At 39.2% G+C, this 23,926-nt stretch overlaps 2 protein-coding genes across 5 annotated transcripts; both read left to right on the top strand.

Moving 5' to 3' along the window:
* The first annotated feature begins 7,820 nt into the window (after positions 1-7,820).
* Positions 7,821-9,428, top strand: LOC122875348 (type-2 ice-structuring protein-like). Its single transcript, XM_044194337.1, has 5 exons — positions 7,821-8,067; positions 8,160-8,293; positions 8,433-8,567; positions 8,663-8,774; positions 9,220-9,428. The coding sequence occupies exons 1-5, from the start codon at positions 8,013-8,015 to the stop codon at positions 9,294-9,296; spliced, it is 513 nt and encodes a 170-aa protein (XP_044050272.1). The 5' UTR covers positions 7,821-8,012; the 3' UTR covers positions 9,297-9,428.
* Positions 9,429-10,604: 1,176 nt separating this feature from the next.
* On the top strand, positions 10,605-22,963 carry LOC122878866 (signal peptide peptidase-like 2A). Of its 4 annotated transcripts, XM_044202380.1 has the most exons (17): positions 10,605-11,154; positions 12,025-12,135; positions 12,368-12,550; positions 12,983-13,072; positions 13,191-13,324; positions 13,691-13,851; positions 13,944-14,040; positions 14,441-14,542; positions 15,508-15,589; positions 15,925-15,999; positions 16,287-16,343; positions 16,986-17,039; positions 18,338-18,437; positions 18,883-18,963; positions 19,787-19,947; positions 21,690-21,723; positions 22,455-22,963. In XM_044202380.1, exons 1-17 carry the CDS (start codon positions 11,101-11,103, stop codon positions 22,493-22,495), a joined length of 1,617 nt encoding a protein of 538 aa, XP_044058315.1. In that variant the 5' UTR covers positions 10,605-11,100; the 3' UTR covers positions 22,496-22,963. The 4 variants fall into 4 exon arrangements, with proteins under 4 accessions (XP_044058315.1, XP_044058391.1, XP_044058474.1 ...); XM_044202456.1 differs by lacking the exon at positions 21,690-21,723; XM_044202539.1 differs by lacking the exon at positions 16,986-17,039 and having other exon boundaries at positions 10,608-11,154.
* The last annotated feature ends 963 nt before the right edge of the window (positions 22,964-23,926 follow it).

A 23,926-nucleotide genomic window follows, 5' to 3' on the forward strand; every position in this document is an offset into this window, starting at 1 on the left:
GGGTGATTGGTAACAGGTGTGTGAAATCAGTATTCAGGTGATTGGGATCTGATGACTGTGGTGGATGGAGCCAGTGGTGTCTGTGTCAGCTCCCTGACATCAATATCATTTCGTGAAGAATTAGGCATGCAGAGGCACAGTGAATGGTGTGTTCATCATTGCGATGTAAATTGATTTTTCTTGTGTAGAATTTATTTTTAGACCCTCTGAAGCGGCACCCAGCAGGAATAAGCATACATCAGTCTGTACCACATGGCTCCCAAAGACTTCAGCTGGACAGAGGCGGATGGGCATGCATGTGTGGTTCAGCAGTCTATACTTGGTTTGGTTTAGCAATCTATAAAGTATATGAATTCCTGTTCTGAAAGTGAGCTCCGTCATTTGTAGAACAGCAATTTGTATACAAATACTGTAGAATAATGCAAATAGACAACACAAAATGCACTGCAGATTTATATGTGACTGTGACTACTTAAATCTGACATATTATACACTCAAAATGCATTGCAAGCAACATGACAGTCATTATCTAAAGTAAAACTGCAATAGCCATGCAGTTAGAGTGTGTCTTGGCTGCTTTAGTGAGACGGCAGATTTGAAAGTGACCTATTTCAAGCAAAAACCCCAAAGCCATAGTTACAGCAGCCGGGTACTCAGGTCAGAGTCACACAAGGGGGGGCAACTGCTGTGTTCATCTCAAGTTTTGGCATTGTGGAGCTTCAGGGGTGAGCCAGGAAGTCTCCATGTACGCTTGAAAATTCATCTCCATATGGTTAGTTTTAGCTTCTCAGCCTCTCTCTGCCATGCAGTGACGGTTGATAAGATCCCATTAATCCACAGGAAATGACATATTCCTTACTAATTCATATAAATATGTGGGAAAAAGACAGACAATATTCAAATCAATCTGCATGTATAAGAGGAAACGTAAATTACTGCTGCTCATTACTGTGGGAGATCCACTTTGAAAACACTTTTTGTGCTGTACACATATCCACATACATTCCCGTTGGCATGGTTACAGTGGTGACATGCTAGATTTAGCCCACTACTTCCTACTAAACCCCAACACTGCCAGTAATTGTCAAAATGGGCTGCACTTGAGCTAATTGTTTAATAATCTGTCTTTGACGACCGGTAATGTTCAAATTTTTTCAACATTTTCAGCTGTCCAAGGAAAAGGCAGTCATGTGAAACTGATGAATTTGAAATCTCAGGTTCAACAGGCATCTGATTACATCTTGAAAGAGTGAGCAGCCTGGCTATTAACTAACTGGTGCTGAGGAGTATACTGGAAGACAAGGGTAGATCACAATTAAAAACATGCCCACATCGTCACCCTTGGTCACGCTAAACTGAATGGGTGATTTGCATGAGTCACACATAAGGATAATCAAGCAAAGCTAAAGGGACAAAGGGCTTACTCCATATTGAGCGATAATAAGCTGTGACAAGAGTGCACAGTATGAAAAACAAGTCATACAAATATAATAAAATACTCAACACTGCAAGCCTGGAGTATGTCATGAAGTGATTTATATAATAACATCATGCTATCAGAGCCTCTGTGAAAAAAACTAAAATAACTCAGAGATTGAAATGTTTTTCTTTTTTCCTGCATATTTGATTTGTTCTATTAGGAAGAGAGACACGCATTTTAGGTAGTTAGGTAGTTTAGTGAAATTAACATTAGTAATGTCTTTGAGAAAAACAATGTGTACTACCAGCAGAGAAATAAGTAAGAAGAAATTAGTGACTGGGGCAAAGATAGGTAAGTGCAGAATCTAAAGCTGATGAAGTTAGCTGGTGGTTGACAGAAGTGTATGCTTTGGTGCTTGCTAGAATGAGGCAGCTAACAGGCTTGTTTGGTTAGTTTGGCGGGTTAGGTCACATGCTGCCAGTGCTGGTAACATGCTAGTTAGCTTAGAAAATCAGTGAGCTTAGACATTTTAGTTGCAAGGAGCGAGGCCTTCAGTGTGCCACAGGTGACAGTTTTGAAAGATTTACTGTGGGTATGTGGAAGAGCTTTGACAATCCATTCCTTTAGTTCTTTATATTACTTGTTTAAGGGGTGGTGGTGAAACACAAGTACTGTCTTTAAGTTTTAAAACTGCATCACTCGACCAATCTTGTTTCTAACCTCTTTTAGTGAATTTCTCTAATATCATGTACATCATGTATACATGTTGTACTTTTGTTTTGAAGTTATGCAACTATGTGTCTAGCTCTTTAATGGATAACTGATAAAGATTCGGCCTTCTTGTATTATATATTTATAGGCTGTGTTTTTTACACACTGATTCTGTAAATAGCCCTGATGAAGGCGCTGCATATGAACGTGTTGCTGAAATAAAGAAGATTCTTCCAGTTAGTCAGGTTGTGTTGCTGAGTTGTTTTTTTCACATTTGGTCCATTTGTTACTTGAGCACCTAGCTGGATGGTGTAGCAACAGCACACTCCTACTAGAGTCCTGTCGTTTGGTGCTGGGCAGGTAGCATACAGTGGGTTTTTAGAGCTTTGTTTGTTGAAAACAGCTGCCTACTGCGACTGAAAATGAGGCTGATAAGAGCGGTGAGAGTGAACCAAAACAGTATTATAAAACCAAAACAATGTCCTACTGCGCAGCTTTAAATTTAAACTGTGTCAAAACATGACAAAATGTAAAGGCTAGCTGGATATCAACATGAATATTTTGTCATTCACTCAGTACTTCATTTGAGACCAAAAGACATACTAGTGAGGTTACCTATGATGTATGAGTCACCTAAAGTGATGACAGGTTACACAGTTCACTGAATATACAGTATCCATGGCAGCATGATAAAAATGTCATAGCTATATGTTTGGTTACAGAAAAGAAAAACTAGAGAGATACATAAAGTATTTTCTCGCCCTCCAATAACTGTTGTTGGGGCTGTTATAACTGTATTTGACTGTATTTTAAATATGCACAGCAGAAACTGTTGTCACAGTCTGTCTTGTTTTCTCCAGTCACTCCCCTTCACTCTGCACTCCCTCACCCGATTATTAATTCCCAGCACCTGTCACCTCGTACACACCTGCTATCAATTAGCACTCCACTCACCTATAAAACCCAGCTCCTCACTACAGTCAGGGTCCGGTCTCGTTCATGACAAGGGATAGAACGCTAGTTCCCCTGGATCATCGAACCTCTTGGACTCCCTTCTCCTATATGAACTCTATTCCCAGCTACCACGACTCCGTACCTCTTCCCTGGCTCCATCGTGCCCCTGTCCTCCGTGTGTGTCTCTCCAGCTCCAGTCCCAGTTCATCTCCTGTCCTCCGTGAGTTACCCACTCCTTCTCCTGGTCCTGTGTGTCACTCGTCTTCCGTGGGTGTTGCTCCAGTCTCCCGGTTCGTGTGGAGCATCTCCTCTGGACTCCCCACTCTTCTTCAGAGCTCCGCCATCTCCGTACCAAGGACAGTATTCTTCCCACCATTCTCTATCTACGCTCTTGGTGTTACAATAAAATCTACCATTATCCTCCTTGTGTCTCCAGCCAGTTCTGTCCGTAACAACTGTAGTCCTACAGAATGTTTTTGCTGACTCTGCTGCACTTGTAGTAGTGTTACACAGTTCATCATGACTTGTTCTCTCTGTCAGCTGTTACATATATGTTTGACAATAGGCTGTGCTTAAAATGACAGAAATCACAGGGGCTAGATAGGATTTCTTCGGATTTGTCTAACCTACTGTATTTATAAAAATCTCACTGCATCAGCCAATGACTCAAGCATATTCCTCCGCCTCTCATGAGGTACAGGGACTTCCTGGAAGCACCACAACAGGACTTGCACTGTACAGAATGGCACACTAAACAGAGAGAAGCTCAAACTGGGTGCAGATTTGCTCATTAATTGTTTTAATGTGTGTGTGTGTCCTCAGGTTTTCGGTAAAGGGATGCAGGTGAAGCTGTACGCTCCACCTCACTCGAAGATTGATCCAAGAATTGCAGTCATGCCACCGATATCCACCGTCACGGTTGCTTTGGGCTGCTACTGGTCGCGGGGCATGTGAGAAGTGAGATATTGCAGCTTCACATACAGAGCTCACATCTTTGACCCATCAACATTGTTGTTGTTGGTATGCATTGATAATGTCATTGACTAACTGGATTATGTCAATGCAAATCCTGTAGCTGCTTCAGTTTCAGGGTCTAGGTATAGTGCATGCTCGCTCAAGGTCACACTGTCATGAATTACTGTGACACTTGAATAGAACAGAGCCGTCGTTAATGTTAGTAAAACCTGCACTTTTCCTGCTGAAAAAGGACTTTCATGTGGAGAGTTTGTATTCTGTCTTGTCTGTGTATTGGTGTTAGCTTCTTTATTTTTTTCTTTTACCATAACCACGATGCTTGGGTGGGCTGGACGTTTGGCTGCTGTACTTTCATGGTCAACGTTAAATCCGATTGAACTCTGCTTGTATTTTTTCACTATAAGGTTATATCAACAAGGATCAAGACAAAAGTCAATACTTTCTGAACCAGAGGTCAATCCTACCTTATCTCTGAAACTGGCAGGACACCAGTGATCTCCCGTAAACCACTGGTCAGCTATTCAATCAAACTGATCTCTATGCTAACACTTTAAAAATTTGATTAACCTCTATCAATGTCACAGCAGCAATTTCATGGAAGTTCAGATTTGGAAACAAATTGCCTGCCAGTTTGAAAATAAAACTGACTAACAAACTGAACGTATAAGTATTAATAAAAGTGCGTGTTCAAAATAGGGCTTCGAACTGGTTATGGACTCGAGTTATACGATGACCTTTAGGGTTTTACTTCTACATCAATCAAAGCCCTCACCCTAGCAAAGTAGGCTGAAGGATTTCTTGTTTTGACAATGCCATATACGTTCATCACTTCAAATATACAGTAAATAGAAGTACATACAGTAGAAAGTATTCACAGCGCTTCACTTTTTCCACATTTTGTTATGTTACAGCCTTATTCCAAAATGGATTAAATTCATTATTTACCTCAGAATTCTACAAATAATACCCTATAATGACAACGTGAAAGAAGTTTGGGTTTTTTCTATAAATTTGCAAAGATTTCAAACAAATAAACAAAATCACATGTACATAAGTATTCACAGCCTTTGCTCAATACTTTGTTGAAGCATCTATGGCACTAATTACAGCCTCAAGTCCTTTTGAGTATGATGCTACAAGCTTGGCACACCTATTTTTGGGCCGTTTCTCCCATTCTTCTTTACAGGACCTCTCAAGCTCCATCAGGTTGGATGGGGAGCGTCGGTGCACAGCCATTTTCAGATCTCTCCAGAGATGTTCAGTCGGGTTCAATCTGGACTCTGGCTGGGCCATTCGAGGACAGTCACAGAGTTGTCCCATAGTCACTCCTCTGTACATTGCTGCATTCATCTTTCCCTGGGTCCTGACTAGTCTCCCAGTTCCTGCCGCTGAAAAACATCCCCACAGCATGATGCTGCCGCCACCACCATGCTTCACTGTAGGGATGGTATTGTCCAGGTGATGAGCGGTGCCTGGTGTCCTCCAGACATGACGCTTGCCATTCAGGCCAAAGAGTTCAATCTTTGTTTCATCAGACCAGAGAATTTAGTTTCTCATGGTTTGAGAGTCCTTTTACTGAGGAGTGGCTTCTGTCTGGCCACTTTACCATACAGGCCTGATTGGTGGAGTGCTGCAGAGATGGTGGTTCTTCTGGAAGGTTCTCCTCTCTCCACAGAGAAACACTGGAGCTCTGTCAGAGTGACCATCGGGTTCTTGGTCACCTCCCTGACTAAGGCCCTTCTCCCCCGATCGCTCAGTTTGGCCGGGCGGCCAGCTCTAGGAAGAGTCCTGGTGGTTCCAAACTTCTTCCATTTATGGATGATAATAATAATAATAAAACTTTATTTATAGAGCACTTATCAAAACAAAGTACAAAGTGCTTCTCAACAAGAGAAATAAAATACCATAGTGAATGATGAAATATTAAGAAATAAAATACATAAAATACACAAAAACAATAAAATAAACAGCCAGTTCAGGTAAAATCAGGATATGCTTTCAGATAAAAATGTGTTTTGAGACAAGACTTAAACGAAGACACTGACTCAGACAACCTAATTTCTTCAAGCAAGTTGTTCCAGAGCCTGATGGCAAAAGCTCTGTCCCCTTTAGTTTTCAACCTGGACTCAGGAACAGACAGGAGACCCCTGCCCGAAGATCTCAAACTACGTGAAGGTTCATAAGGGATTACAAGGTCTAAAATATAGTCTGGAGCCAGGCCACGAAGAGCCTTAAAAGTAATCAACAAGATCTTAAAATCAATCCTAAAACAAACAGGGAGCCAATGTAAAGAGGCTAAAACAGGTGTTATGTGGTCGTACCTCTTGGTCCTGGTTAACAGCCTAGCAGCTGAGTTCTGTACAGTCTGCAGTCATGTCAAAGTTTTTTGATTGAGACAAATGTCAAGGCGTGAGGAGATAAAAGCATGTACAACAGTTTCTGCATCACTAAGATTTAGAATAGATCGGATTTTTGCAATATTTCTGAGTTGATAAAAACATGATTGGACAAGCTTAGTGATATGTTGCTCAAAACATAAATTGTTATCAAACAGGACACCAAGATTTCTTGCAACAGGCTGGATGGAGGCCACTGTACTCAGTGGGACCTTCAATGCTTTCTGTACCCTTCCCCAGATCTGTGCCTTGATACAAACCTGTCTTGGAGGTCTACAGACAATTCCTTGGACTCCAAATCAAGTCCAGTCAACTGAATTTACCACAGGTTGACACCAATCAAGTTGTAGAAACATATCAAGTATGATCAGTGGAAACAGGATGCACCTGAGCTCAATTTTGAGTGTCATGGCAAAGGCTGTGAATACTTATGTAAATGTTTTCTTTTATATTTGTTAATACATTTGCAAAGATTTCAAACAAACTTCTTTCACGTTGTCATTATGAGGTATTGTTTGTAGAATTTTGAGGATAAAAAATTAATTTAATCCATTTTGGAATAAGGCTGTAACATAACAAAATATGGAAAAAGCGAAGCGCTGTGAATACTTTCCAGATGCACTGTAAATGGAATTCAGCCATCATTAATATTATCACATCTGTGCTTTTTCTGCTGTTTCTACTAATAAACTTTATTTATATATCAATTTTCTTAATAGTGTTACAAAGTGCTTTACAAAAAAGAAATAAAACAAGACAAGGCAGATAAAATGAGAATAAGGCCAAATAACATGAGCAAGGAGGAAGTAAAAACAATAAAATGAATATGATCAAATAAATACTCGATAAAATGATAAAAGAGAAAAGTTTTAAGAAGAGTCTCTAGAGGCTTCAGTGGGCAGAGAGTTCAAATCAAACAACTGATAAAAAATTACCTAATTTTAGAGATGATCTTTAGCTGGAAGAAACATGACCAAACAACATTTTTGACTTGATCATCGAAACAGAGGTTAGCATCACATATTGCCCCAAGATTCCTTGCAGCCTGCTTAATATTGTTTGACAGACCGCCAAGATTTATATGTCATCACATATCACCAGATACAATCATGTTTTATCTACCTAATATCAGATCATGCACATTTTAAATGGATTCAAAATCAAATGTATCTGCTTAATTTACATAGTAAGTGTAAATACTGGTGCTGGTCACGTGACAGGCTGCCAGGAATCACTCCCATACAATATTAACCTTTGAAACAGCAGTGGGTGATGGGTTGCCCTTTGATTTGTTGATGAAGTTTTAAGAAAATCAATGAATGCATCACAAATAATACAGTCAGTAACTGTATATAAGAGCGACTCTCTTTCCTCTCTCCACCTGTATTTTCTGCTCCGTTCTCTCGTGATCTTGTCTCCTTCATCCTGTGGAGTGTCACAGTCGCTACATCTGCTCTGCTCACACCAGCTTTCTTTGTGATTATTTGTAACTTGTCTGTCTTTCCCTGTCAAAGGTAATAATCGTCTTCAACATCTGCATCATCTCCACCACGAGGATGCTGACTGTGACTCTACTTGTTTCTGCCATGATGGCTCTGACTAGTGGTAATGGTGAGTGTTTGCTTTTTGTGTGTGTAGCTGTAAACAAGCAAATTCATATTGTATAGATACATTACCCACTCTTCTCTGTTTGTCTTCAAAAGACACGTCTATCAACGCCACGTTGCCAGACACCAACTTAGCCACTGGATCAATGACTTGTCCCAATCACTGGATTCAGTTTAATGATCGCTGTTTCCACTTTGTTCCAAGAAGCTTGAGTTGGGTTAAGGCTCAGGTAAGGATGATTTCAAATGATGACTTTCACACTTGGTTCATTGTCATCTCCTTCTGAATTGGTGTATTCCTAATAATCGTGACATTTCTTGCCAACACCACTCAGACTTTCCGTGTCTGTCTGTTTATCACCACTTTAGCAAAACTGTCAGTCCATGGATGCAAACCTTGCATCTGTACACAGCATTGAGGAGTACTATGCGATTCAGAACATTGTAAAGGGCAGTTCTGCAGGTGAAACAAATACATGGATTGGAGGCACAGATTGCCAAGAGGTAATTTGTCATTACACAAGGTCTGATAGTACTGATACAAACATTATTTTATTCTACATTATTTAATTATACATCTATTCTATTCAATTGTCTAGGAAAATGCTTGGTTCTGGATGGACGGTACACCTTTCAAGTTCACAAACTGGTGTGAAGGAGAACCTAATAATAGTCAAAACAATCAGCGCTGTCTACGGATTAATTATGGAGGTAAATCACAACATATTATGTATGTTAAGAGTTTAAGTTTAAGTAATAAAAGGCAGATGGGTTGTTTTTGTAAGTTTTTGTAAGGTCTAAATTGCAATTTTCACAGTAAATTAACTGAATAAGTGTTGAATAGAAAGACGATAAATAATGCACATGGCTCTCTTTTATAAGATAAAGTTACTTGACCGTAATACATTTTCACCTGTTTATCACTTTTGTCTTTGGTTCACATGAAGCTTATGTGTGAAAGACCTGTAGCCTTTTTTTAATGTTTATAGTGGTGGTGTGATGGCAGCCAACAAGTTCTACCTACAGCTGTTATACAGAACAGGCCTGTGTCTTATCTGTGTCTGCTTGTGTGTTGTGCTGTGAGCATAGCCTCAGACAGTTTCAGGTTTTGGTTTGTGTACCACCAACTGAAGTCTGTGTTTTCTGGTGTTCACAGTTGACAAATGCTGGGATGACTTTCAGTGTTACTCCTCCCACCCATCGGTCTGTGTCAAAAACGCCGAGAAATCCTGAGCTGACACAGAGACGTGCATCAAACACACACATTTGGTGGAGGAGTGATCATGTGAATGTTTGCATACTTGTCTCTGTATCAACAGTCTCCTACATCCAAAATTAAAAGGCTCAAGCATTGAGACAAGCTGTTCTGTGAGTCCACTGTTTTTTTGTTGTTGGTATAACTGTCTTGCGAAGAGGAGCAAGAAAGAGATAAAAGGGAGGACAGGGAATGACAGGGGGGGAAAAGAGAAAAAACAAGACGCAGGAGAAAGAAAAATAGATGAGGGAGGAGAGAGAGAGAGAATGACAGGAAAAGGAGGAGAGAAAAAGAGAGAAAAGGGAGATGAAGAAGTCAGAAAGCCAGGAGAGTGAAGTAGAGAGAAAGGGAGGAGCAAGAGGAGGAAGAAAGAAAGGAATTGGTTCCAAAGAAAACCTGGTGGGTGGAAATGGAGTCAGAGGAGGAATCAGAGCGCGAAATTAGAAATGAGGACCCGAGAGGATTTGAAAATAAAAAGAAAAGGAAGAAGAGTAACTCAAGTGAACCCAGTCAGAAAGAGGAGAAGTATCTTGTTGGTATGGTAGCTGTGACACAAACAGACGGCATTTTCAAGAATCCACATGAGGTCGGAAAGTTTGTAGGAGGAAAGCTCGGAGATGTCAGATCGGTCAGGATAACAAGAAGTGGGATGGTTGTCATTGAATGTGTATCACAGCGTCAGAGAGATAGAGCCCTGAAGATTCATGCATTTTGAGATTATAGCAGTGTGAACTGCTTCCCATTCGGAGCAGAAATAAAGGGAGTAGTAAGCGGCGTGCCACTGACAGTGGAGGCGGAGTCATTTCGGGAGGTTGAAGGGGTGTGTGAGGCAAGAAGGCTGACAAGATTCAGAAATGGGGAGGAGGAGGACAGTAATTCAGAGTATGGAGAGAAACAGTGAAATGGTGGTAGTACAAAAGGAAAAGGAGAAGAAAGGAAATGGAGATGAGCAGAACATCAGTATGGACAAGAAGCGATTTCTGGCATTTACTGCCATGGTTATAAATTGTGCGGCTGAAATAAAGGGGAAGTCAGAAAGAATTAAGATGGTGCTGGATGCTGCAAGAAGATTCTTGAATGTTGTGGACATATCTGGATGTTACACTGAGGGAAGGAGTTGCAACAACTCAGACAATTGGGTCTGGGTTATAGAATTGACTATGGCATGGGATCACGTTGGGTGGACACTGTGAATAGTTTAAACTGTGAAGCTGTTAAAATTCAGTAGGTGGCGGTAATGCACAATTAGGAATGCCAACCGCCATAAAACTCAACAGAAGCAGAAGAAGAAACCCTGGTACAGCGAAGGACCAGATCATCATGGTCTTAAAGGGACACTTGAATAGAATGGAGCCATGTTAATGTTATTAGGAACACCTGCACTTTCCTTACCATAACAGTGGCTATTGAGAACTTATATTTATGATAGCCTACATTATGCTAAAATATTTAATGTAGCCTACTTTTACATTTTCACTTACTTTTACTTGTAATTGATTATTTTTACACTGTGGTACTGCTACTTTTACTTCTTTATTATCTTTTAATGATTAATGGTCAGTATGACTGTTGTTGAGACGCTGTGAGGTGAAACAGAAACCAGTGGTTCACCGTGTCATGTGTCACGAGCCAATACAGGAAGTACCTGACAGCTGCTGGTGGCAAGCTAAACAATAGCAATGCAGATACGACAAACTTAGCTAATGAAAAGTGTCTCCGTGCCACATAGAAGTCAATTAATGTTGATGCCACCAGACTGTGTGAAAAACGAATGTTACCGAAATGGAAAGAGCTGTCAGAATCGTCATTTTGTCGGTCATTTTCTTGGCGTCGCAGGTAAGTTGATGGACGATAATAACAGAAACTGAACAGGGTGTGCGTTAGCAACCGACGGGCCTGATAGCTGAACTTACCGTCGAAAAACACGTCAGCTATGACTACTGTTAACTCTCTAAATCATTCTTATTATGTAGTCAATACACTGTGCTAATTTGTGTATCACAAACACGGTGTTGTCCGCTTTACAACGAGACAAATGACTGCTGTCAGCGAGTTAACGTTAGCTCTGTCTTTCGGTCAGTTAGCCTCAGCTAGCGTTAGCGTGGTTCAAGCTAGAAAACTGAGTTTTGTCTATTTTTCAGTCTGTGTTTTTTGTGCTGCATTGGTGTTACATGATGGGGACGACGATAATGTAGATAAACGTTTCCAAAACTGAAATTAAATTACACTCACTCGTAGGCCGTTAAAATCTAATTTAGCTAACTTACACAGAAGTATAACTTGTTGGATTGACGGAGGGTGATTTCCCCGACGTCCTCTCTCACGTCACCTACAAGAAAGTATTTACATATTTGTTTCAAGAAAGTGGAAAGATTTATTGTTCACTGCGGCATTTTAGGATCACAGTACAGTTCTGTCTTAGTCACTGCTTCTAGGTTGATAGTGTTTGGTTAGCAGTTAAATGTAGTCATGGAAATTATGTTGAAACTACTTAAATGTGTAACTCAGACAGATTTTTTTTTACATACAAAGCACCAAATAAATTCCGCAAATATTAGCTGTATGTCAGGCCAGTTTTAATTAATCTGCTGCTTTCTGTTCTGTTCACTCCTTTAGCAAGTATAGTATGTTAGAGATATAAGATATTTTCTTCAACACTTTTAAGTTTGCATGGAATTTAAACAGATAACATTTCTTTCTCAACAGATAAACTGCCAAGAGGCAATCTTGCACATTTCAAATGGAAATACAGACAGGGAATACTGCATTGTCCACAATCACTCCTGGACCCCCCTGTCACAAACCCTTGATGCTGCTGTAAGTTTTTCAAAACATTTTAGCCACTATTCTATTGTGACATATTAATGTCAGGACAGGAAAGTAAATGTCTTTTATTGACTTCTTTAGCCATTTGTTCTGTTTTATATCTATTTGTTTCATTTACAGAAACAGACTTTGAGATTAATTTAAATAATGTCAAAACATCACTTATTACCACGTAACAGCCTGAAATCTTCCTGTTATTCTTATTGTTAAATCACTTTTCCAGGTGCAGTATCCACTGGTGAATATGACCTCCACTGTGCTATGTAACGGCTCAGGGATCAGTCCAGATGTGGTAAAGGGCAAAGCGTTGGTGGTGACGAGGGGGGACTGTGATTTCAGCCAGAAAGCTCTGGTGGCTCAGAGCCTCGGAGCTACAACTTTGCTCATTGCCAGTAACAAAACATTGGTAGGATATTTACATCAATCTGTATTTTGTTAATGGCTTACACGCAAAGGGATGTGATTTGACATTTTCCTTAAGATTTCAGGTTTTTTTATTTGTTAACTAACTCCCACAGAGGAACCATTATCTTTTGTTTTTTTGTCTGCCTGATCATAACGCTAGTGTCAGCATATATGAATGGAACATGTAGAAACATGCAGAAGTGATTTTGAAAAATAAGGAAGTGACATACCATTGGTACAGATGTGGGGATTTCCATCAAATATATGTAGTATATTTTCTATGTCATTATGTTTGGTTCACTGTGTGCCATCTATGAAATATTTGACAGTATTACCATGCATAAAATTATTCACCAAAGGTTAGATAAGACATTTTCCCAGGTCTAACTAACTGCATTTATAAAAATCTCTTTTGTACTGCTTGAATCTTCAGATCACTCCATCAGCAAATGACTCTGAGTATGCAAAGATCCATATTCCTCTGGCTCTCATGAGGTACAGGGACTTCCTGGAAGCACAGCAGGTGAGACAGTCTTTCTGGTCTTGTTACCACCCTTTTTTTATAAAGGTCAGTATGATGAAGAAGGTCACATGGATGCAAAGTTGCTCATTAAATGTTTATTCTTTGTGTATGTCCTCAGGTGTTTGGTGAAGGAATGCAGGTAAAGCTTTATGCTCCACCTCAATCAAAGATTGATCCAAGCATTGCAGTCATGCTGCTGATTTCCATCGTCACAGTTGCCTTGGGCGGCTACTGGAGCGGGGCATGTGAGAGGTGAGCTATTGCAGCTGCACATACAGAGCTGTATCTGTACATTTTAATACAATCAAACTAGAGCAGATAGAAGATAATAAATAAGAAGAATACATTGTTTTTGAAGTTTCAACTTGTTTTTGTTAGTATGCAGTGACAATGTAATTGATTAACCAGATAAAATCAATGTGAATATATTATTTACTGAAGTGGTGAACATACAGTAGATGGCATTGTCAACCAGCAATACATAGATTGCATTAAATTGTTTAATTATTTATTATTATTTAATTTTAGTTAATCAGTATAGTGGGTGCTGATACACAAACAACCACCAGTTTTATAAACAATAGGCTCGAAATTCAAATGTTTTTCTATTTGTGGCAGGGACCGGTTAAATAGTGGTGCAGCAGGGGGAGTAGGAGGAGGGGGAGAGAACAAAGCAGACAGCGGAGAGCTTTTCCTGTACTCTCCTCTCAAAGTGGTTTTCTTTGTCGCCCTGATGTGTGGGATGCTGGTCCTCATGTACTTCTTCTACAGCGTCCTTGGTGAGTGGGACAAAAAATAGCTTGTGTGTATTCCAAAAGAGTAATAATATCTGGTGTTTAGTTGATGTTATCTGTGTTTCTTTTCCCCCCAGTTTATGTCATTATTGCTATATTCTGCCTGGCATCTGCCTCTGCACTGTTCAGCTGTCTAGATGCAGTGATGGATCTAATAGGTTGTGGCACTGTGAGGTATGAGGATCACTCTTTCAAATAAGACTATATACACACACACATTCCACTAGTTTTGGGCAGATATAAAATAGATAACTCTGACCCGCAGACAGTGTTATCAATAATAATATAATAAATAAAATATAATATAATAAATAATAATATAGAACAATTTCAGCTTGAATAGATATGTATCAATACAACCGGATGAACAAATCAGCATAAGTGAATATGTGTGAATGTGTTACTTCTTTTCCAGATTTACAGTAACCTTTGTCCCATCTAAACAAGACAAGCTGTGTGTGTGTTACTGTGTTACTGCCTTCTCCTAACATGTCTGTCTCTCAGTCACGCCCTGGCAGACAACTCTCAACTGCTGAAAGCTTTTGTTTATTTGATCGTCTGTGTGTTTTTCTAGCTTCTCTATCCGAAACTGGAACTTCTCGGTGAGGTCTCTCATACTGGCTGCTGTGTGCATTAGCGTTTCTGTGGTCTGGGGAGTGTACAGGAATGAAGACAGGTACTTAAAGGGGACACACAAAACACACAACTGTAATCCTTCTGCCTGTTTCACTCTCAAACTCAGACATGGCTGTGCCACCGCCAGAGGGGACTGTTTTGGTGGTGAAGCAGGAAGTGTGTATTGGTTAACATAATCTGGTAAACATCCACATCGCAGCAGCAGTGCTTTTGACATTCCAACACCCAAGTCAGCTTCCTGCGTTGGTGTTGCATATTTATGCAGATGAAGGACATTATTTCTTAACGGTGACATACACTTGTGAATGCAATAACTGAATAAATGTAGGAGTATGTTGCTGTGTGATATTGATGAAAACAGATTTTCTTGCAAACTTGATGAATCTTTTAAGATACATAGTAAATGTGTGTGTGTGTGTGTGAGAGAGAGATATGAATGATTACTTTAGTTTTGTTTTTTTAATTATATATTAATTAGCTTAAATAATAACCTCACCCTGCCTTGTTGGTGATGTTCAGTGTGATAATGATGTTGGCAGGGTTAGTGCAACTCAAGTGTCTCGTTATATTTAGAGGATGGTCAGTGTTCCTAGAGTAGTAGATGGTATTCTCAGCCTCCCTGCCACAATATCCTTAACATAACTTGTTTGTGTTCTTTTTATGATCTTATTCAGACAGCTTAGACTGAGTTTATGAATGTGAAAATCAAAAACATTAGAAGCCAGAAGTCTTTTGGTGATGATATTGGCAAGCAAATCTTTAAACTTCTCTAACGATACTGAATACTGATGAATTTGCATTCATTTATGTTGCTCAGGCTTTGTGTCATGATTTTTTTTTTTTTTTTTAGCAGAATTTCCTTTAGCAGGGTGTTGTTTCTAATAATGTAACTCTATGCATTTCCTTTCTGTGTCTCCTGAAGTAGAGCTAGACTACTCTCGTTGAAGTTCAAAACACATGGTAAGGTTAAAACGTGAGGTAAAAGAACCTTTTGTGTCCTTGTAGATGGATCTGGATCTTGCAGGACCTCCTTGGCATTGCTTTCTGCCTCAACTTCATGAAGACCATTTCACTGTCCAACTTCAAGGTGCCTCTTAACAGCCACTCTCCTCTGAGAATCACACTCCCTCCTTAATCATTCTGTCTTTGCTTAATCTCTTTTCTTTTTTTACTTTGTTGGGCATAAGGAGTACTTGTACTGTCATTGTTATATGTATAAGTATATATTTTTATATTTATTGTCCTTGGCCATTAGTTTTGTTTGTCACACACTGTCCCATTGTCCCAGATATTGTTGTCTTTGCATCAAGTCATTGGCAATTAATGCAATTCTGATAAAGCAGTCTAATGTTAAAATATATTTTCTCTCAGTTTTATCAGTTCTGCAATCAATCTGTGAATTTTTTCTCCATAATCGCATAGATCTGTGTGATTCTGCTGAGCCTCCTGCTTGTGTATGACGTCTTCTTTGTCTTCATCACTCCTTTCTTCACCAAGGTATGAGTATATTTATTTATTTGTTTTGTTTTTCTCAGGGCTGGAGCTGTAGGGTTTTCCACATACTTAACTGCTACTGATTTTAAAAAATAAAAATAATGTGTTTGCCATCCAGTTAACATATTTCACTGATGCACAAAAGCCTAGTTTAACTAAACAAGTGATGATTTGCAAAGGGAACTGTACATGATTTTTTTGCAGCTGTGGTGTTGCATTGTGATGCATGGTGGTTTTACACAGACAAGTAACATATTATAAATGTTTGGCATCACTTTGTCTGTCAACAGAATGGAGTTAGCATTATGGTGCAGGTTGCCCTGGGCCCGGATGCATCTGGAGAGAAGGTAAGTCGCCCTACACTGCTTCTCACCTTGAAGGGGAACTCCACCAAATTGTCTTTCCAGGCATTTTCAAAATATGTGCTAAAATATTAAATTCCACATTCATTCTTTTCACTGTTTTCATGAGTTTTAAGTTTTGGAATGGTTGAAAAAAACAAATTAATGGACACAGTCTCTTTTTTGTATTAGTTTTAATATCTAGAATTATGAGAGAAAGAAATAAATGCTTTATATTTGAGGAACATTACTGTTAAAACATTTTCTTTTAAACAACTCAGGCACTTTATACCACCCTAGGATTGTTTTTCCATGCCTATAGCTCAAGATATTGAAAAATGAGAAACTGTTTACTTTAGTAGGAGACTGAAGACTGAAACATCGTTCTGTGAATAAATAAAGTGGTGGAGTAAATTTGTGTTGAAAAAGAGCAGTGTGCCGCAGTTTTTGATCTTAGGAGTGCAGGAGTTTTATCAGCTAAGTCCTGAACAACAAGCCAAAAAGCTAAGTTTGGTGGAATTCCCCGTCAAGTTGGTTCTGGCTTCATTAACATCCTGGCTGATAAGCACTGCTTGTTTTTGATGCCCTAAGGGGAATGATAGACTGATTGACTAACTGTGCGCTGGGGTTGGGTGGGCTCTGTCTTAGACGCAAGGTAACATGGTGGAGGTCCCCGCTGAACCCCAGACTCCCTCTGAGAAAGTAAGGCTTGACTTGTTACCCATCCTTTCCTTTTGTCAATGCTACATCCTGAGGTGCGTGGGAAGGGATTGGAGTTGTTTGGTCTCAGATAGACATGAGCAGAATCCCACTTTTACACTCCTCAGATAATTATGTGATAAAACTATGATGAGGAAAGTTTTGTATCAGGCCTTTCTTTTGTTTTATATACTCTTCTATATAGACACACATGGACCGCCCAGATACATCCAAACTAACTGTCAAAATTTGGTTTAAAAAAACGACAAAGTAATTAAAGTGTCTTACTTTAGTGATGATTAAAATGTGTTCTTTGAACTATATATATTTATGAGCAGTGTTTTCATGTTGTTGTATCATTGTAAAATGGATTTGGCCTTCAGGGTGTTCCATTGTTGGTTTGTTTATATAGACGTGTCTTTTGTTTATATTCCATTTCAGTAAAACTTTGTTTTAGCTTGAAAACTGTAAGTGTTTTGCTCTGCAGTTAGAGGTGCCGAGAGGATTCAGTAAGGAATGTTAAGCCATTGCAGGATAGCTGAAGCAGTGTTTCTCCCAGGATTCGTCCTGCAGCAGAGCTTATGTTCTTGGATTTTTACAGTTTTCAGTGGGAAATTATACACTAGAAGCACACACCTGTGCACTCACAACAAAATCGTGTTCAGCAAGTTATTGTGTGAAAGTTTTTGCATAGTATATTTGTTCACATTGTGGAAACAGCAGTTTGTTAATGTTTTAGATGTAACTTTAAACAAAAAAGTATTTACTGTAATTACTATAACATGAGCTGAATGAAATCTAAGCAAACAGTCTCAAGTAACGTTCAGAGTAGACTGTGTTGATTTCAAACATCTGTGGCAAAAAATGCCAGCAAACACACCTCAAGACTATCACCCAAAATTTTGAGAACAGAACTGTTTACTGACACCCTAACTGAAAACAAATCTCTTGGAATCATATTATTTATAAGACATTCTGAGAGCTGTCTCTCGTCTGAATTGTTTCCTCTGATTTGAGCTTCACCCCAGCTGCCTCCTTAACTGCCCACACAGACCATACAGATTTTGTCAAATTGGCAAAGCCAAGGTGTAGCTGAGATGGCAATCAGATGGGAGTTAGAAATAAAACAAGATATTTTAAAGCAATATACACCAGTATGTCAGCTACAACTTTGAGAAATTAATATGAAGTAAATGTCAGTGTAACAAAAAAGTACAGCTCACTTTATTTGGCTGCATGCAGCACAACAATTCTGCTGTCACACTTTGTCATTTTAAACATAAAATGTTTTATTTTCTCAGCTGCCAGTGGTGATGCGTGTCCCACGGTTCTCAGCTTGGGCTCAGAACCTGTGTGGGATGCAGTTCTCCATTCTGGGTTACGGAGATATCATTGTTCCAGGTGAGGTTAAAGTGTCACCGTCAGTATTTACATAAACCGACCCTGGTAAATATTTTTAATAAAAAACAGTGGCTGCTGGTCACCAATCATTTTAACCACAGTATATCAATACATATGAGCCCACTGAGGAAAACAAAGGAAAAACAAAATACATGATGTGTACAGTTCAGTACCGACAAGGCTCTTTTTTCCCACAAGTCATAAAAAAACATTCTCATTTGTTTAGGCTGGATGGGGTGTGTGTAATTTAAGTTACTTGCTAGTTTCAATGGCTATTATGTGTTGCTTTCTTTTTTTGCTTTAAAGTCCTTAAACCACCTATGTTTTAAAAAAAAAAAAGCAGAAATGTGAAATGACAGCACTGTTTCTGAGCTGAGAAAGAATAAAGGCAAACATTTGTAGTGTGATGTATCACTCACCCTCTGCATCCTCATTGGTCCAACAGGTCTCCTGGTGGCATATTGCAGCAGGTTTGATGTTTGGATCAACAGCAGCAAAAAGATCTACTTCATCAGCTGCTGCATAGGTACCTCACAGCTCAACTATAATGTTGTTATTGTTATATGTTGTAACTTGATGCATGATCACAGGTAAAGATGATCGTATTTAGACTAATTTGACTTGCATATTTGGGGAAAAAGGAATAACAAATATGTTCAAAGCTAAATGTACAAGAGTTGGTTTGAAAGAGGTGTCAAAGAAGCCATTTTTGTGAAAAAAGAAAACTCCTCTTTGAACAGAAATTGTGGTAAACGTTGGGCAGATTGAAACTCAGACCACCGTGTATTAGCACCTTGGTAACGCCAATCATATGCTAATCAGGTACTTAACAGTGATGAGGGAGGTGCAGCCAGAAAACAAAAGGCCTGATTACTGATTACTGGGCCATCATGGAAACAATTAGGTGAGTTTCAGGTGAAACTAGGCAGAGTAATCAGCAGATACTCAGGAAGACTCCTTCCTGGGGGCAGGGCTTAAGTAACACAGATTAGCTTAAATTTCTGAGTTCCTGGTCCATTTTTCACAATTGAGAATGACTTCCGGATGGGAGCCGAAACGTCTTGATTCTGAAAACAGTGTCCAGATGACTACATGACTTCATGTTGTACATGTGTATCAGAAGATCTTTAGCAAGAGTTTTTAATACTTCTGCTTAGTGAAATGTTGACATTGTTTTTGCTGACCACTAGGTGTCTCTGGTCTTTTCTTTTTCCCAAGATTAAGCAGTTTACTTAAAGACTTTCGCTGCATTCAAGTTCTGATTATATCTGTGTGTGGTCCAAGTTTCAGGTTTACCTTGTCACTCTCTTTCTGTGTTTGTATTTGTCCATCTCTCTCATTCTCTGTAGCCTATCTGCTGGGAATGATAGCCACGTTTGCTGTGATGCTGCTGTCAGGGATGGGCCAGCCTGCCCTACTCTACCTGGTGCCCTTCACCCTGATAATCTCCGCCGTGGTGGCTGGGTGCAGGGGAGAGATGAGGCAGTTCTGGGCAGGAACCACCTATGAGGTGAGAGGACCGGAGAGAGAGTTCAAAGTGAATCTGTACAGGTTTGGCAGAGTAGTGGTACTTGATAGTCGTGTTGGAACTTCCTCACTGCTTTCAAACAGGTTTCACTGTATTTCTGAAAAACGTCACACCTGTTGTTATCTGTGATGTAAGTTTTTCACCACACTTCATGAAGCCAAAGTCACCACAGTGCTATTCCAAATATACACAGCAAGGCTTATTCCTGAGACGTATGCTCACTGCTAGTAACTAGGAGGATGTTGTAAATATGTACTAATACAAACAAGGCTTACATGCTTTAGTGCCAAGCTGCCTGTGCATAACATAATAATAAAAAAAGCATCTTACCTGTTCAGCAAAAAAAGCCCTTTCCTGGTCAGCCCTGAGGGTTTGCTGCTTCATTACTTGTCTCCACAAAGTCACTGCAGTCCAGACAACTGAACTTACTTTTTGCTTGCAGACTTTCTTGGTCTATAATTGCAAAACAGTAAAAACCTTCACTGTTGCAGTTGCAGCTACATAGCTTGCATCATTTTTAATTTGCAGAGCAACTGTCTTGTCATGTAAATAAAATGAGAGGAAATCGGTCACACCAGACCACCTGACCTTCATTTTACATCACTCAGCTCTCTGCAGCTATATGTACTGAGCAAACACTACTGCATCACTACACTGTCATTGCACTTAATTCAGGCCTACACTTCAGAAATCCCTATGAGTCACCCACTTGTACTACATAGACCGACTCTATTCCAGTATATTGTGCTTTCTTTGAAGAACCGAATGTACAGCAATGGAAAGACATCTGTCATTTACACGCTCCTTAACCTGGCGTGTGTTGTGACGATGTGTGTGTGTTAACACCGAGTCATTACTGTTTTGGGATGTCACCTACAATGAGCCAAGGACATGTGATATTGAAGATAAGAATTCTAAGATTAGTATATAAACATATCTTCGCTTATGAGGTCACGTTGAGGATATGGGCCCATCATAGGCTGCTACTTAGAAGACCAGTGTGCGATTTGGTTTGGATATCCCAAGACCTACATGCCCCACAAATGGATCCAGAATGTCCTGCAGTGGCATTACATGAGATATGCTTATGATGTTTAAAACAAAAAAAAGTGTCTTAACACACAAACTTTATTTAAATAGCACACTTAATTAAAAAATACAGTATATAGACATACGTATATAAATACACACAAACAGAACGTGTTTGTATGTTAAACATGGAATTAAAAACCACCACAAGGAAAACAAAGTTAATCAAATATGCTAGAGAACAGGAAAGTGAATCTGCTTTTAAATTAAATTATTGTTGGAGCATAGGAGTATTACAACAGCTAGGACCATAAATTCACCTGCCATTATGTTTGAGCACACTACACCAGATGCTGGTGTTTTCTCTCAGTTAAGTCTCTGCAGGTTTACATACCTAACTAGCATGAACTGAATCAAAAGGCAGCCTGTAAGTTTTGAAATGTACCTAATATCTGTAGTATGTTTTGGGAAGTGGTCTGCATTAATATAGAGATTTACACAGTCTGTAGTTGATATACAACAAAAATAATGCAAAAAAATAACATTTCTCACCCTGAGGTTCTAGGTTAACTGCAAAATTCTGAGATAAAGTTGCCTGGACGTGTGTGGATGTGTGAATATGCTTGTGTGTGTATGTGAGAGACAAAACAGAACAGGAAAAAGATAAAATTCTGACCTGGCTTCATCTTCACCAGGTCTTGGACTCATCCAGGGAACCTTTGCTGCCAGGTGTGCTTCCCTCCAAACCAGACCTCACCCTGCATCTCTCCTGCCATTTTACAGTTGCTTACCGCAGTGCCTTGTCTTTTCTTACCAGCTTCTTTTTTGTCCCCTTTTCTTTTGACCATTTTAACCCCTGATTTCCAGGGTCAGTGTGATATTCAAAGACACAACAGATGTTATACCTTTTTAAAATACAAACATCTTGCAGGACCTAAGTTTGGACAGTACAGTGTTTTGCATTAACTGACCACTAGGTGTCTCTAGTTGATTGAAAATAATCTTCTGATATGTCTGAAGAGATTCTCAGCCACACTCCAAAGTGGACTTGTGTTAAAGCCGTGGCCCTGGAATACCATTAACTTCATCTCTTTATTTCTGCAGTTTGGTTTATTCGCAGTTTGGTTTATCATTCTCTTTCTCCACTCATCCGTCTTTTCCAACCAACGGGAATTAATACTGTCATCACTCCATCCTTCATGCAGTTACCAACATGTCCATGTTGCCCTCTGCATGTTGTTGCTTGCAGTTAACCTGGGAGAGCTGTGGCATGAATTTTTGGGATGTGTTATCTCTGTGGTTTGGTGTAGAACGTACCGCTCGTATGCTGTTGTATATGCAGTATGCATTACAAAGTAAAATCCCATCTATGTGACTGTCTTTCTTTGTCTATCATTGGCATTTGGTGAACAAAAACATTAAACTGAAGAATTATTAACTTTTTCTCTTTTTTTCTTTAGAGGGAAGAACTGACTGCTCCGTAGAAGGAGAAAAATGCTGACTTACAGTGAATGGACCCAATTGCTGGATGCTTTTTTTTTTTTTTTTTTTACATTTTAATATTACATTTGCAAAGCAAGGGAACACATGTTATTGATGAACAGATTCTTAAAACAGTATGGGTTCATTTGACTCCTGTGAATGGTTAGAAGGCTAATAAATATTGTGTAGGTGGAACAGAAAGTGATTGAAAGGCTTGTTTAGTGCCTGTAAGGTCTGTTAGATTCATGTTGAGAAAACTGTAATGACTTTGCCTTGGTGATGATTGCATACAACAAAATGAGAAAGCACTTTATAATATTTAGCTTGACAGTTGTTTCATCAAGGGAGGGTTGGGGGCTGGGGTTTTAATTACTTGTAGCCACAATATGATACATTTTTGATAACTGTTTGGGGGTTTCTGTGTAACCTGTTTGTATGATGTGAATTCTTTCATTGCCTTATATTAAATTGAACAACTTCTATTAAATGTTCCTGTATGTGTATTTTCTTTCCCTGTCGAAACTTCCACACAGATATTTTAAGTGAACAAAATCTTCCTGTAGGTAAACCCCACATCTCTATATAAACAGTAACTTGTTCTGTTTGGAAAGAAATCCATACAGCTATTATAATGTGTATGAACTGAGAGGAAAGGCAAGTTTGTTTTTTACAGGACTTACGGGGGGGATTTTATGTTCTGTGAGGTAGCCAGGGGCGACACAGTGCCAAGCATTAATCAATAAGCTCTTAGAATTACAACAAAGGAAGTTGCCAGTGTGGAGAGGATACAAAAGAGCTGCTACAATTCAATCTCTGAAAGACTTAAGAATTACAGTAATGCAAGTGCACTAAAATGGTAAAAGTTCTTTATTGTCCTGAGGAGGAGCAGCAGCCCTGTATGAACACAGTCCCTCCAACCAGCACTCATAAAAATGATACTTCTGAAGTCTTTGATGTATATATTTCCCATTAGTGGGTTTATAATGAACAAATTGTGCTTGTAATTTTAAATCTTGTATCACTATTTAAGTTAATTCTCTGTAACTTGCAGTTATGTTGTTATAATTGGAATTTTTTTCATTCTGAATTGGATTTGACTTATTTTTACTTAAAAATAAGCATGAGGAAAGAGAGACTACACTTGCAGCTATGAAATATTCTGTGTGGATTTTCTTTCTTTCCAAACACTAACCACTATCTCCTTGAGACATGACTCATTAATGACTGTTGATATCAACTGACCTATAAAACTAAGGAACCCCCTATAGGGTACTTCTTTCTAATGAGGAACCCTTAACGTGGCTTTATTAATGGTTAATAAATACTTTACTAACGTTTTATAGACCAGTTAGAGTCCATTAATAATAGGTTTTGGTTACCAGTTTACTAAATCTTGCTAGGTGTTAAAAAAATCCCTTGGCTGGTTATGATCTATTTGATAATAACGCAG

This window comes from Siniperca chuatsi, linkage group LG1, assembly GCF_020085105.1.
Source record: "Siniperca chuatsi isolate FFG_IHB_CAS linkage group LG1, ASM2008510v1, whole genome shotgun sequence".
NCBI lineage: Eukaryota > Metazoa > Chordata > Actinopteri > Centrarchiformes > Sinipercidae > Siniperca > Siniperca chuatsi.

Coding starts and splice junctions, on each gene's coding strand:
- LOC122878866 (XM_044202380.1), top strand. CDS start 11,101: ATGGAAAGAGCTGTCAGAATCGTCATTTTGTCGGTCATTTTCTTGGCG. Junction 18,438..18,882: donor CGGAGATATCATTGTTCCAG/GTGAGGTTAAAG, acceptor TTGGTCCAACAG/GTCTCCTGGTGGCATATTGC. Junction 21,724..22,454: donor CAGGGAACCTTTGCTGCCAG/GTGTGCTTCCCT, acceptor TTTTTTCTTTAG/AGGGAAGAACTGACTGCTCC.
- LOC122875348 (XM_044194337.1), top strand. CDS start 8,013: ATGCTGACTGTGACTCTACTTGTTTCTGCCATGATGGCTCTGACTAGT. Junction 8,294..8,432: donor TGAGTTGGGTTAAGGCTCAG/GTAAGGATGATT, acceptor TCACCACTTTAG/CAAAACTGTCAGTCCATGGA. Junction 8,568..8,662: donor GAGGCACAGATTGCCAAGAG/GTAATTTGTCAT, acceptor TCAATTGTCTAG/GAAAATGCTTGGTTCTGGAT.